This window comes from Mycetomoellerius zeteki, unplaced genomic scaffold, assembly GCF_001594055.1.
Source record: "Mycetomoellerius zeteki isolate Tzet28-1 unplaced genomic scaffold, Tzet1.0 scaffold766, whole genome shotgun sequence".
Taxonomy (NCBI): domain Eukaryota; kingdom Metazoa; phylum Arthropoda; class Insecta; order Hymenoptera; family Formicidae; genus Mycetomoellerius; species Mycetomoellerius zeteki.
The window spans coordinates 16,162-31,991 of NW_017257793.1; the positions used below are offsets into that span (position 1 = coordinate 16,162).

General features: G+C 32.7%; 2 protein-coding genes across 2 annotated transcripts in view; both read right to left on the minus strand.

The window, feature by feature from the left end:
- Positions 1-229: 229 nt before the first annotated feature.
- The window catches only part of LOC108729567 (uncharacterized), a 16,246-nt gene continuing 645 nt past the window's right edge, over positions 230-15,830 (minus strand). Inside the window, exons 2-5 of the mRNA XM_018458739.1 lie at positions 13,360-13,477; positions 11,665-11,926; positions 1,295-1,456; positions 230-380 (exon numbers count right to left, since the gene is read on the minus strand). Of these exons, the coding sequence (XP_018314241.1) occupies positions 230-380; positions 1,295-1,456; positions 11,665-11,926; positions 13,360-13,477 (693 nt within the window). The remainder of the gene's footprint in view (positions 381-1,294; positions 1,457-11,664; positions 11,927-13,359; positions 13,478-15,830) is intronic.
- On the minus strand, positions 7,462-8,364 carry LOC108729571 (uncharacterized). Its single transcript, XM_018458743.1, has 4 exons — positions 8,344-8,364; positions 8,085-8,227; positions 7,729-7,861; positions 7,462-7,512 (listed from the first exon to the last, which is right to left on the minus strand). The coding sequence occupies exons 1-4, from the start codon at positions 8,362-8,364 to the stop codon at positions 7,462-7,464; spliced, it is 348 nt and encodes a 115-aa protein (XP_018314245.1).

Genomic DNA, 15,830 nt, shown 5'->3' on the forward strand with positions numbered 1-15,830 from the left:
ATTAAAACTTCCGTTTTATATTATTTCATCGTCGTAGTATACATTACAGTAAAGTATGATACTGCTGCAGTTATAAGCTGAAAAAATAATATAACTTTTGTAAAGCAATCATCAAGATTTGATTGTTGCAAACAGTGTTATGTAGCATTATTGTCTTTTTAAATACGCAGTAAATACAATAAAAAAGATAAAGTAAAATTTTTCCTAGACACAATAAGTTTAGTGTTCACTATAAAGTATTTATTACTGTAGAAAATCCTTCTAGAGATGTTACAAAAATATGACCAAGTGTTAGGGTGTGAGTTTTCAGAGAATTTTGCATCACAAATAAAAGCAATTTTTGTATAGATATTGGAGCTAAATACCACATTGTATTGTACCTATAAATTTATAAAAATGTTAGATTTGGCATTATTTATAACACTCATATTTGCTTGTGCTTGCGCATTTATATTGTACGTAGCTTGCATTTTTCATTCATTTAATAACAAATATTATAAGTATTGTATACACAAAATGTGCACTTGATATCTGAGACACTACAACGTAATCTGATATCTATGTATAAATATCCGTAAATGCGTGCGTACGTGCGTGCGTGCGCGCTATGTACTTAAAGATGTCATTAAATGAAAGTAGCAACCACAACAATAATATTATAAAATTATAATTCTACATTTTCATCTATGGCTGGATTATCTCGTCGATTTCTGCTTACATCAGCAATATTGTTCAACAGAGCACTGCTGCGATATTTAGTTATAAAGAAGCCTGGTGGTTGTTATTCTGCTGAAACTCTACGCATATATGTACACAAAGGCGCATGTGCAGTATGTATGGACATTCATACTTTGCAAATACATATAAGTATACGCGACGTACAAGTGCTCGTGTAGGAAAACGCGACGAAAGAACGGATTACATAAAAGAAGCGTTCAAATCTATTCAGCAACTAGCCATAGAAGTATATTGTCCACTGAAATGTTTTATCAGAGATGCAAAAACTACACATCACAAAAATTCAAGTAAATTTACAAAAAAGATTATTTCATACAAGTCGTGAGGGATGCTTTGAATATGAACGTTATAAATACGAAGATACTCTATGACCAAAAGTATATTTCTTTCTCTCATTTTATGAAACAATAGGTTGCCAAATACTTATTTTTAACAGCACAGCGACTTCCTGTGGACGTCTTGCCAACTAAATGGGACGTCCAAAGGATGTCCTGTTGTAGTCCAAGTGGAGACATTCTGTGGACTATAAAATGAGCGCGTCATTACGTCCTACTACATCCACAGGACATCCAAATCCGAAGTCCTAAAGAAGTCCATCCATAATCTTTGGGATAATTCTATTATTTCGCATACAGCACAAACATCCAAGAGATGTCCTGAAGACATCCTAAAGACGATTGCACGATATCTCTCAGATAAAGTGTGATGATTTGCAAAACTGAAATATTTTACAAAATATTATTATATTCGTTAACTTAGTTGATACAAAAAAAAGTACAATCACATCTTGCACTAAGCACATACGAAAACTTAGTATGAATAATTATGACATGTCTGAGCTTACATATACCTGTTTGTATAGAAAATTTTAAATGCGAGAGTCAACACCATCTAGCGAACCCAAAATATTAGAAAAATCCAAAAATAGATCCCACGGATTACAGACGAACACCCTTAGAACTTCTTATTTTTACATCTTATATGGACGCAAAGACGCAGGATATAATCAGGCGCTCATTTGATAGTCCACAGAATGTCCTCAGGAGGTGCCGGGGATCTGTTATGGAGGTGTTTATGGCATTTTTTGGCGCTTATTTATTAAGGCTAAGGACATTCTAAAATTTTCATCTTGTTAGTATAAAGTCCTAAATATATCCCGTACATGTCGCAGGATATTTAGGATGTATTCAGAATCATCCTAAGGACATTTCGTGCTGTTAGTGATGAAAATTTTATTCTAAAATAATAATGTCTCTCTAAACATTATCAATCTAATTTAAAAAACAGATTATTCAACATTTAAAAAATGGATTATTAAAATTCATGACTATATTTGGAAGGCATAGTAGTTCAGAAATTGATAGAAAATATCATACGACATGTAAAAATTGACTTCGTATAAATGAATTGATTTCGTTCTCATTAGAGATTTTAATGTACATACGATACTTACGAGGCATTAAATATTTCTGCACTATGATCGGAAATTGACTGTCCAGCAAAACAAAATACAAACAACATAATAATATGACCTGTTACCATACAGATACACATTACTATTTCGGAAAACTCATTCGAAACAGTTAATGAATTATACAACTGTAAAAATATGTTATATTACTTCTCATATATTTCAATTTATACATAACAGACAAATTCATAATTATAAAAATTGAATTAAATATAAGACAGAAAAAATGTAATACTTACATAAGTACATTACTTACTCGAAAAAAATTACAACTTAAAGACATTACGCAGATTGTCATTAAAGTGAAATGCCATTTGTTCATAAAATTCATAAAAAATGTAGAAAACCTTTAATAGTGAAGAAAAATCTAATTCATATCCTTGAGTTAAGTATATTAAAAAATGAGATTTTTTAAAAATTAAAATTAATGTGCGTTATGTAAAGTAGATAGTAATGTTAAAAGAATATGTAAAGACTAACTGAATGGATTTTCTATGAATATGAACAGCACGATTAATTTTCTGACACATCACGTGTGTTTTCTGACAAGCAGGAATTTGAAGTGTATATTGTGTCACTGTTTTTTCGATTAAGTTACTGCAAACAATTTTTATATAATCAACAAAGAGTTCAATATAGATTATTTTCTTTAGTAAAATTAAAAGATGGACACATACCTAGCGATTTTAAAAGTGGCGCAACAATGTCTGATGAGCACTAACGATAATGTTGACGTTGCGAAAATGGTGAATATTTCAATTATTAATGTTATGATTTCATGTATTAAATAAATATAAAAGTGCTGTTCCTCATTGATAAAAAATTCAAAATCTATTTTGACTTTACGTGGTCGAGATTTGTTCATCGGTGTGACAATGTCAAGAACAACTGGTATCAATTCAATAATTATAATAAAAAATATAGCAAATGCGACGATAACTGGACATTGAAAATAACAAGATGACATACAACCTCGTTAATTACCATAAATAAACAGTAAAAGTTTCAAACAGGTATATATTAAAAACGTTATATATTATCTACTTCATAATTTACTTACAACCTAAAATTAGTGACAGAAGACGATTTTCATTAGCATATTTCTGTAATATTCTAATTTCACTGTTATCTTCGATTGAATTCCAGTCCAATTTTATTTGTTCTAACAAATATTTCACCTATCATTTAAACAATTAATGTTTCTGAAATTCTTCTTATTCGTGTGGTTAAAAATTCTCGGGATAAAAAGGCTCTTTCATGAAAATAAAATTAAAAATAGTACTTACTTCTTTAGAATTAAAATAATAAGAGTTATAATTTATAAAACATAATACGGTAATGAAAATATATGACAGTTCTTTAAAAATAAATTCCAAGTTGCACGTTGTTGTCAAAAAAGTCGTAAACTGCAACACATAAGTGTTAACAATATACCAAGTGATAACGATATATCGAATTTATGTAGATGAGAAGATAGTATATTATGGCACTATATTTTCATGTTGCACAATAATTTGGTTAATAATCAATATGTAAGACAATCTTGCGTGTGTGTGTTTCGCGGGTTTTCTCCGTGTTCAGATCCATTCTTGGAATGCCAACGTTTCGTGAACCTTGCAGTCCACTTCATCAGGGCGAGAAGCAGCCTGATACTGTATCAGCCTCATACTGTATCAGGCTGCTCCTCATCCTGATGAAGTGGACTGCAAGGTTCACGAAACGTTGGCATTCCAAGAATGGATCTGAACACGGAGAAAACCCGCGAAACGCAAGATTATCATGTAGGAAACACCCGTGGAAGCCTCAAGAATATTAATCAATATTTAAATTTAAAACTTAACAATTATATTTATCAAAAAGTTGTTCAATTGATTCTAAACTCAAAGTTACGAAATATTCATTACTTAGGACGCTATTTATAAAAATAGCGACATTGCATAACGGCTCGATGAGAAATAGAGATGGTGATATCGTCTTTCACAAAAATAGATTTAAAAAGTTGGTTTTTTTTAAAACAATATTTAGTTACAAAATTAATAAAAAAGTAAAATATTGTATGAGTGTATACAATTCAATTATGCAAATGTGTACTCACATAACTCCTTCCGCATATGAATTGCTTAGAGAATACTAAAAATCTATATACATGTAATAGAAACTGTAAATTAACAATAGAGCTACAATCAAATTATTTTGACATGAAAAATTATTTTGATATAAAAACCTAAAGAAAGTAGCCGTCAACAATCAGTACTAAGAAAAGGAGCCACCACATTAACAAAATGCTGTACCATCATTTAACTTTGCATGACTCGAAATGTATTCAGTCAAATGTAAAATAACAAAGAACACACTCAAATATATATTTGTGTGATAATTCGTTCAAGTTTAAGAAGAATGAGGAAGTATGTGTATTTAAATGTTAAAGTGTATCTTAAAAACGTTTCAAAATGCTTGAAAGTAAAAATGTATTATAATAAATGCTGACTATTATGTATTAGCATATTAGAATAATGATATAAGAGCGACTCACTGAGCAAATAATTTCATAAGTAAAATTAAAATTTGCCATGTAATAGCGGAGATATTAAGAGCAACTAATATATCTACATTGGTCATAATACTACCTTCTCTTTAAAGAATCATTCATAGAAGTTTTGGGAAGGTCCCAGATGCGCACAAAAAATATGGGACACAGCAGGATGTTCCAATCGGACACAGATTGAAAGGAACATTCGACAACTTCCATCGAACACAATTCCAATCGGACACAAGTTGAAACGGACACACGACGGTCCCAATCGCGCGGACACAAGTTAAAACGGATACACGACGATTCCATTCGGACACAAGTTAAACGGGTAAAAATTCTCACATCCCGAATTCCGAATGTGTTTTTAGTGCCTCTAAAAAGACTGTTCTCACCCCATTATCTTCATGGGTTAAAAATATTCCAAGCGGACACTGTCTGCAATTTCCACGCGGTTAGGCCCCAAGCGGGTAGGATATGTTATTTTATTTTTGTTCGGGGCGACTTAGTCACCCCGAATCTGAGCACTACTATCCACACACCCCATTGTTTACATGGGTTACAATTTCGCAGTGTGGCTGTGACAGATTTCCTAACCTCAATAGTCTTCAACTTTAACGCTTAATATCTCGATTCGCGGGGCAGAGCGACGCTTATTTCTGCCAGATTCTTTCGTTTCATGCAAAAACGTATCGAATAAGCCTAATTTTATTGATTTTTGAGATGACCGAGGTAGATTGTAGCTTTACTCGGTTTAACCTGTGTCCGATTGGAATCATCGTGTGTCCGTTTTAACTTGTGTCCGATTGGGATCGTCGTGTGTCCGTTTCAACCTGTGTCCAATTGGAACTGTGTCCGATGGAAGTTGTCGTTTGTTCCTTTCAATCTGTGTCCGATTGGGACTGTGTCCGATTGGAACAACCTGCTGTGTCCGATAATTTTTGTGCGCATTTAGAACTCTCCCGAAGTTTTAAGTGTAAGAAGAAAAGGGTAACGAAATACCTGGAATAAAAGAATGAAACAATATGCGCCAAGGAAAAACACAGATTGTACTTGCATAATAATCGGTGTTTGATAAGGCCACAAACCGAGCGCTGTTAACATAATCCGATAAATGTTGTAATAACGTTCGCCAGAAAAGACCATCTTTCTTATTAGACGGAATACGTGCGAATGGAAATATTTTAAATGTGGAATTACTTAATAACATCGTACTGAATATTTTTTTATTTTCCGCAAGCTATGTATCTCTTGTAGGAGAAAAACATGTGGCAGGCTATGTAATTTAATAATTTTCTATAATTACGCAGTGAAAACAAAAAGTGCTATAATTTCATCAATCATTTGAAATAACGGTATTCTACGTTAAAAACGACTATTTTTGAGACAATTATCAATGTTATAAGAAAATATATCTCACATTATGTTCTTATAGTTTGGACCGGCGTAGGTCGGAGTAATTTGGCGCGAGAGCGTAATTCAAACAGTATAACAAACTTCAGTGGACGAACAAATTCTTTCTCGAAGCAATTAAAAGTATTTTATAACGTAAAGTATTAGAAGCTTTTCGAAAGGAATCTTCTATTCTAAATGACGTATTACATGTCTTGTACACTGAATCAAATCTTTACGTAAATACAATAAAATATTCATTGAATTATGAAAAAATAATGAAAATTGGTCCAAATGAATTTTCATAATGATTTAGGTTATAAAACTATTACTAGAATTCATTGCAAGAATGAATATATAATTATATAAATGAATCCAGTTACTGTATCAATAAATTAACCATATTAAGTCGGACATTGATTAACGATCATTCATTGGATTAAAAATGACTAAAATTTTTTTCAGTGTACGCATATATTTTATTTGTTTCTTGTAAGAGTCGGTATTGATTATTAACGTTCGGGCAATCTCGTAGCACACGCGAAAAATCGCTGTTCGCGAATTGAGTCAGGTGCTTGCTAAAGTAAAGTAGCAACATTTCAACTGGCATGCTGTCTATTCAACATAATCAATGCACTCCGCGATTCTTCGCGCGCGTCCCGTGATCATGCCCAAATTTAATTCGCGAATTCTATTGATTACTTTGCCTTGCATGATATAAAAGGAAGTTCTGATGTATAAAATACTGTAGATTTTCATTAAAGTCTTACTTTCAATTATGGTAATATTGATTCCAGAAAGTGCAGAACAATTTTAATATATAGGAAATAATTATGTACGAGTATGTGCTTATTTCAACATTATCATGAAATTATTATGTGTTAAACTCTTATAAGCTTCTTACAATTCAATTTCAGGAACTTCTTACAATTCAATTTCGGGTGTTTTGATAATTTCTACTAATTATGTGTTTTGATAATTTCTACTAATACGTATTATATTGATATTTTTTAAATATAACTTAGAGATGTAAAATAAATTTGTACAGTAAAAGTCATATGTGCAGATAAAACGTTTAATATCTACATAATTGAAAAATAGCATTTTTTGTAAAATAACTCTTCGCGAATTTTTATAAAATCACTAATAAAAGGTTTAATAAGACGATACTTGACGTGTTGTAAACAATTACAATATTAAGTACTAACATACATAAGCCAAAATATTATTTATAATTACGTACCTCGCATTTTTTTCAATACATTTATTAAATTTCTCTTGTAACATTGCATGTGTACTAGCATGATAAAGAATCAGCGATGTTACATCGCTATTGTATAGAATAAAGTAGTGTTAAGTACGACAATGATGTGGTAAATAGCTATAAAAATATAGTCTTCTTTCTATATTTCTAATTTCAGAATTAGTTTCGGAATTAATTCTAATTCTTATAGTTAATTAATTGAATTATAGTAGATTTAAATTTTGAAAATTATGCAAAATTATGCAAAAATTAAATTTTGTTTTTAAATAATTTACATCTTCTGAGAGAGAGAGAGAGAGAGAGAGAGAGAGAATTGAGATATACATATATTACCGTGGCAAATCCTTCCAGCGATCCCACAAATACACTACAGATAGCTGGTTTATATTTTTTTATTGTACGAAGCATTAAAAATAAAAATATTTTTTGCGATGATAATGGAGCAATGTACCACAATGCATTACATCTGAAAAATTCAAAATACATTAAATTATATATATATATATATAGTTAAACATAAAATATGTTTATGATTAATTAATCAATATTTCTCTGTGCATTATTCTCTGTACAAAACTTACATTTTTATTTTTATATGTTTTAAGTTCATTTTTTTTTTAAATTAAATTATACTACTTGCTAAAATGTTACAAAAAAATGTTACACTTAATGTTTTGATAAATACTCACGTTGCATTAAAAAAATCGTCATTATGATCAGTTACTATTTGTGCGCCATAATTGGCCCCAAACATATAAATAAGATGACACGTTATGATTGATATAATTGATAACATTTCTGCTACGTTCTGTCTCGTAGACGGTAGAAGCAACTGCAGTGTTATTACAATACAATAAGATGTTTGAATGTGATTGTTTAACACACTAAATATATGCAAAATTTATTTATGTAATTAATTTAAGCAAAGTTATTAAATACTGTACTTACATAATACAAATTAATGCTCATGGAAATAACGCCAGTTACAATTAAAATAGCAAATGGTACCGTAAAAGATGATATAATTAGATCAAAGAATCTTTAAAAAAGAAATGAAAGGTTTTATAGTGAAAAATCATTTTGTGTTATCTCATTAATATTTTCGATAAATATTATCTTAACTAAAATGCTATATGTATAATAACGTAAATTAATATATATTTAAAAATGCTATAAAAATATTATTGTAATAAAAATTGTTTTATTATAAATTTGTAATAATTAGGGAAGTCCGGGGCTAGCAGACTCATTTTTCAGTTTCGAATTTTTACAGACAAAATTAAAAGACTTATAAAAAAAATGAATTCTACACCAGTTACAACATACATTTGATTATCTAATAATATTTTAATAATACGGGGAATCTGATAACAAATATGAAAAAATGCATTTTTATAATGCATTCCATCTGGTTTAACTAGCCCTGAGACCGGGGTAAGGTGACTAATGGTATGGGGTAATTTGACTAACAAGGGAATCGTCGGAACTGTCCCTCATCGATTTTGATGGGCTTTGGATATGTTGTAGAGTCTATAAAAAAATATTAGATCCATATTTTTTTTATCAGTGTATCTCAAGGTTTAGAGGGTGAAACACCCCCTCGAAAAAAATGGATTTTATCGTTTTTAGCAAATATCTTCGAAACTATGCGATATATTAAAAAATGTTTAATACAAAAGTTTTATGCTCTATATTTTGTGCTCTATATAATGATGTATTCAATTTTTCTTAATATCAAATTTTGTAACTTTCCCCTATCCCCACTCATTAATTTTCACCCCCTAAACCTTGAGATACGGTGATAAAAAAAATATGGGTCTAATATTTTTTTATACTCTACAACATATCCAAAGTCCACAAAAAAATCGATGAGGGACGGTTCCGACAGTTCCCTTGTAAGATTATTAAAATGAAAATTAATGTATCTTAAGCTATACATCTTTGGCTACATATTAATAAAACTTTTATAAAAACATATTTTAAACACAAACATTCGCGTCGGGGCAAAACAATGCTTCTTTTTGCTAAATTCGTTCGTTTCGTGCAAAAACACATCGAATAAGCCTAGTTTTATTGAGATTGACGTGAGGGAATTAAATTTATAACATTTACCACTGAGGTAAATCTCTTTAAAGGAATGAAATATTGAGTAAATATTATAGGAGTCGTTATTAAATGTGTCATACTGCCCCATGCTGTAATTAGCCTACTATCCGTTCATTTTTTAAAAACATTAACAGTATACGATAACAAAGACAGATAAACAAAAAAATCTGTTGGACTTTACTAAGCAAGAACTTACTATCTAAATAGAAATCAAGTATCTCAGACAATCATATACGATTGTAAAACAAAAACTTTAAGAATAAAAGTATTTTTACTTAAGCCGCGTACAGACTTGTATCAGAACGCCGTTGCGAACCGTTCGCGAACGCCATCGCGAAGAAGACGGCGTGCAGTATGAATGGTGTCTCGAACTCTACCACGAACATCACCGCACGCATAAAGCCCGATCTACGTAAGACGCAGAACGGGGTTCGCAGGTCGCAAAACTAGGAACTTAACCTAAACGCAGGGAGCAGAAAGTTGAAGTTCATCCAACTTTCTGCATCCTGCGTCCTACAAGCATACTATGATTAAAATACGTTAGGTTAAGTTCCTAGTTTTGCGACCTGTGAACCGCGTTCTGCGTCTTATGTAGACCGGACTTAAAACCACGTACAGACTTGTAACTGAACGCCGTCGCGAATGTTGTTGCGAACAAGAGCAGTGTGGATGTCTCAAACGCTGCCATGAACATCGGGTAACACCGCGTAACATCGGGTCTATCGGCCGAGAATCGGTTTTTCGACGCCACATCAAAGAAATGTTCGCATTAGCCGTATACAGACTTGTATCAGAACGCTGCCGCGAACGTTGCCGCGAACAAGATGGCGCGCAGCGGCGCTAGTGTGGACAGTGTCTCGACTATCTCGAACGTCGCCGTGAACATCGGACCCTCCTGCCAAGATCACAAGGAGTCAATTTTTCCGAGGGAATAACCACTTAATGTAATCGTGAGACAGAGTCCTTAAAATTATTACAAAATTCATATGAAATCTCTATGTATCCGATAATTAATTACACATGCAATCACGAGAAATCATTGTATAATATTAAATAAAATAAATATATTTTACCAAATTACTTCATATGTAATGAAAAAAATTGTTTGTAATCATGTGAAATCATATGAAATCATGCAATCTGTGGGACAATATTTCAACTAGTGGTTACCTCCTCGAATTTTTCATCACCAAACAAATCGTCGTAGTATACTATGATGTAATTTATTTATATAATGTACTTTATTGGTTAGAGATGGTGTTACACAAACCATGCTTAGCGCCGAGATACTATCGTGTCTCCAGATGATTATAAATGTGGGTTCCGGACTTGGACAAATTTCGCAAACTAATAAAAATGGAACGCGGCGACGTTCGCGATGAGGTTTGTGACTGTTCAGGGGGTGCGACGGCGATTACAACAAAGGTAGCATCGACGCGACAGCGTTCGTGACGGCTTTCGCGACGGCTTTCGCGACGACGTTCTGATACAAGTCTGTACGCGGTTAGGTGTACGATTTTTTAAAATTGTAGTGTAACTTCTATCGTAGATGTGTTCGCAACGAGATGTTACAGCAAACTGAGCGACAGTCGCTGTTATGTACTCAGACACGTTAACGCGTGTCTCGTGTGTTTTAATGTAGCCTCGATTATTCTACTTACCCCTATAGTCTACTGACCCCGGTCTCCCTTACTCTCTCCTTTAAATACTAAATTAATTTTGCATATTAAATATATCTTCATTTTTTCATGCAATTTGTTAAATTATCGATAAAAATAACGTATTGTAGATCGTGTTTTAATCCTTATTTTATAATTAATACTTAATCAACTTAGTAAACAAATCCACAATATAATAATCATTTTCTGTGATATTTAATACATATAAAAATGTATAAGTAAACATCATCTATATCTACAATTTTAATTATCTTTTCTCTTACAACGCTTATTATTATAAATTTAATCTGGTACGCACTTTAGAATCTTCCTATGCAAATCTACAACATGTATTATTCTACTGCAGATTATACGTTCCATTCGAGGGCTGGAATTTCGCAGCGTGTTTTTGTCTAACACACGTTCTATTCGAAAACTAAGAACTTTTTTTAATCGATCAAACAATAATTTCATTATAGATTAATTCGTAATTAGATTTTCTCACCTAATAATTTTTAGCATTCCACAAGTATGTTGCGCATAAGCTAAAGTTATTGTACCAGTAGCAATAATTGTAAAGCCTCCTGCGGTAAACGCGAAAATTTCGTGTATTAACATAAGAAGAAAATACTTTTTAGGATCGATAAAATATTCCATCGGCACGTATGTAGTATGTTGTCGAGATTCATTCAATGGTACAACAATATCGAGTAAAATAGGCAAGAATTCCGTAAAGGTAAAGATGATTATGCTGATACATAATAATACTACGAAATATTAAAATAAAATAATCTTTTAAGTGAGTTTCCCAATTGAATATATATCACCGAAAAAATCCTATTCTGTATTTGAATAATTCCGTTTAAAGCTATCCTCTAAACAAATATTCTAACAAATTTAGAATATTTCTCTATAAATATCTTGTTAAGAATAATACCTGAGATAAAGAAAATACTCTAAAACATGTCGGTGCTTGATTAACAAATGATATTCGCGTCTTCGTGTTTACCAGTTCTGAAGAACCACTCGTCCGCGGCGGATGCCTCTCGGTTCGGGTGCTTTTATCTCGTATATTTTTGAAAGTGTTGTCGACTTAGACTGTGCCCTAAGAAACATATAGCTGTCCCGCGGTTTTGGACGACCCATCCGTTTGTCCTGACGGCGCATCCGACGTGCGGCGTGACGACATCATAGACGAAGACGTCCGGTGTTCGGACAGGCTTCGCCATTTTCGCGGGCATTGCATCACCTTTTTGTTTTTCTGATCGTATCGACCTCTGTTTTTATAATTTCGGGAGGCGTTATAATATATAATGCGCATTAAATAAAGAAGAAGAAGAAAAAAAAGAAGAAGAAGAAGAAGCCTTCGTGTTTACGCATGCATGTAAGTCCGCGCGTATTATACCATATCGTGCTGACGGTTTCGAGATTAAAGACATCGGGATAAAGCTTTTTGAATAAAGATTTGCTTTTTATTCCTGAAGTGGCTGCATTATAGTTTAGAGTTATTTATATTTTTTTCTCCGTTAGAAGGAAAAAACAAAATAACTAATGTGTTCGCGATCTCTATATAATCTATATAGTGTTGTTCATTGCAAAACATGGAAGAAGTGAAAAAGTAGTGAAAAAGTGAAAAAGGCTGCTTCAACACAATGTATCGGAACTAATCAGCCATTTTGAAAGCAAACGCAAATGGAAGTTTTGCAAGTGTACGTATCATATACATATTACGTATCATTTAACAAATAGTAGGACTCTTTATATGAAAAATAAAAAACAATAACTAAAGGGCAAAGTAAGAGTCAATACGTTAAAAATATAGTTTAAAAATTTGGTGAAAGCATAAAAAATTAAGTTAGATTCCGTCTGAATATAAATATAACATGTTTTTTATTTTTCATTTTATGCACGTAGTAGGTATGTCATGTACATACTACGTGCGTGCGTACGTGCGTTACGCTGAGTGTATGTGTAAAGATTAAAATATAATCTACTCCACAATAGAGGAATATTCTAAATAATTAGAATATCTTATTATAATAGAGGGAAATGCTCTAATTTTTATAATATATACTTGGCGCTTATTTTAGTAGAAAACATTCTGTAGTTTAGTCGGATATACTGAAATCTAGAATAAAATTTTTTCGGTATAGATTTCGGAAGAGTTAAATAAAATTCCTAAATATTGTTTCTTTCTTACGCATAAGAATAATTGTAAAAACATTTATTATATAAGCATATTTTTCCAATGTTTCGATTTCCTTCTTGTCATCTAAAGCGTTCCAGTCATTTTGTACTTCATCCATCAGCAACTTAACCTATAATCGCAATACTTAAGAGCTTCTGAATGATGTATACATATAATCGTTATATATATATATATATATATACAGGGTGTCTAAAAAAACGGATCGAAACACAATGGGGACGTAGATTGGATCAAGGAGAACAAAACAGTTTTGTACCATTTTGCAGTTGACGCAATATTTAACGAGATATTAACGTTTAAAGATAGGCGAATACAAGCGCCCGACTAGCCTACTCATGTACTGCTGCCGGCAGGACGGCCTACCGTCCCCACCGATCGCATGACGCGGCGGCCGCGAGTATTTGCCTATCTTTAAACGTTAATATCTCGTTAAATATTGCGTCAACTGCAAAATGGTACAAAACTGTTTTGTTCCCCTTGATCCAATCTACGTGCCCATTGTGTTTCGATCCGTTTTTTTGAGACACCCTGTATATACAGGATACCCGGCGAGACTTCTCCCACCGCTCACAGGAAAATAGATGGGATCGAAATAAACATAAAAGTCCTGTATCGTTTAGCGATATTCGTAATAATAATCGAAATATTAATGTTTGCAATTGTACCAATAAGAACGCGCCGATAGAAACGCTCCAGCCGCTCGAAGTATACTATAGCCCGGTCCAGCGGTGCGGTGAGACGTGTGAGCGGCGATGCCGGGCGCTAAGCAAAGGCGCGCTTCCCCTTCGCGCTTACCACTCCAACGCACTGCCGTCGCATCCATCGTTTGACTAAGCCGGGCGCGGTCTCATTGGTACAATTGCAAATATTAATATCTCGATTATTATTATGAATATCGCTAAACGGTAAAGGACTTTTATGTTTATTTCAATCCCATCTACCTTCCTATGGGCGGTGGGAGAAGTCTCGCCGGACACCCTATATATTAGCTTATATACAGGGTGTCCCAGAATAACTGCTAAGTGCTTCGTGCGCTGATAGAGAGGACTAAACTAAGTTGAAAAGTCCTCTACGATTCTGCAATTTTCGCAATAGTTAACAAAATATTAATTACTAAAAATCGCCGAATATTGGCCTTCAATAATTTTTTACTCAAGTACTATCAACTTTGCAAAAAAACAAAAATTGTTTATTTTCTTCTCATAGAGTTCTAAGAATTTTTTCAGAATTTTTTAGTATCGCATTTTCTCATGTTGATAAAAATAATTGCTAATAAGAAAATGCAGTACTAAAAAGTTGATAAGAAATTCTGAAAAAATTCTTAGAGCTCTATGAAAAGAAAACAAACAATTTGTGTATCCTGCTGTTTTTCACTGCGTTTTTACACCGAGGAAGGCTAAAAAGTTAGTCGAAACATGACGTCTATTAAGCTGGCACAGCCACTTCAGCACAATCAAATGCGACCTATACCACATTTTTTTGTTATTTTTTTACTAATTTTTTGCTCTATTCCCGATTTTTTGCACCAGCCGATTCGGTAAAACCCATGGCTGAGCTAGCTTAAGATCAAAGTTAGCACAGCCACAAAGAAAAAAAGCAGCAAATGAAAAATCAAGTACATATTCTTGAAGGTCTATTTTTTTGCTAATTTTTTGCTCTATTCTCGATTTTTTTGCTCATTGTTTCAGTCGAAAAATTCGACCAAGAGTGTGGCTGTGCTGACTCGCGTACAAGAGTAAAGTACCTTAAAGCAATTAATTGCTCGGCTCATTTTGGTGTCAAAATGTTTCTAGATTTAATTGCTCTAAGAATATCGCAAATCGGATTTTTTTGCTCCCCGTTTAAGTCGAAAAATTCAACCAAGAGTGTGGCTGTGCTAGCCCGCGTACAAGAGTAAAGTACCTTAAAGAATTAATTGCTTTAAGGTACTTTACTCTTGGTCGAATTTCTCGACTGAAACAATGAGCAAAAAAATCGAGAATAGAGCATAAAATTAGCAAAAAAATAGCCCTTCAAGAATATGTAATTGATTTTTCATTTGCTGCTTTTTTTCTTTGTGGCTGTGCTAACTTTGATCTTAAGCTAGTACAGCCATGGGTTTTAGCAAATCGGCTGGAGCAAAAAAATCGAGAATAGAGCAAAAAATTAGCAAAAAAATAGCAAAAAAATGTGGTATAGGTTGCGTTTGATTGTGCTAAAGTGGCTGTGCCAATTTAATAGACGTCGAAACATGTATGTGAGTTACTCAAATTTTAAGTATCAAACAAATAATTAGATGTTAAAGAAAAAATATACATATTTATTGCGTATCACCTATAGCACCAATTCCTAAAATCCATTTTATTAATATCTTATTTATTTTATTTTATTTCGGATTAACTGTATGGTTTTATTTGTTTATAGAAAATTCATAATATTTTCGGATACACAAAGAAAGATTGGCTGCTGCAGAAAATTAGATC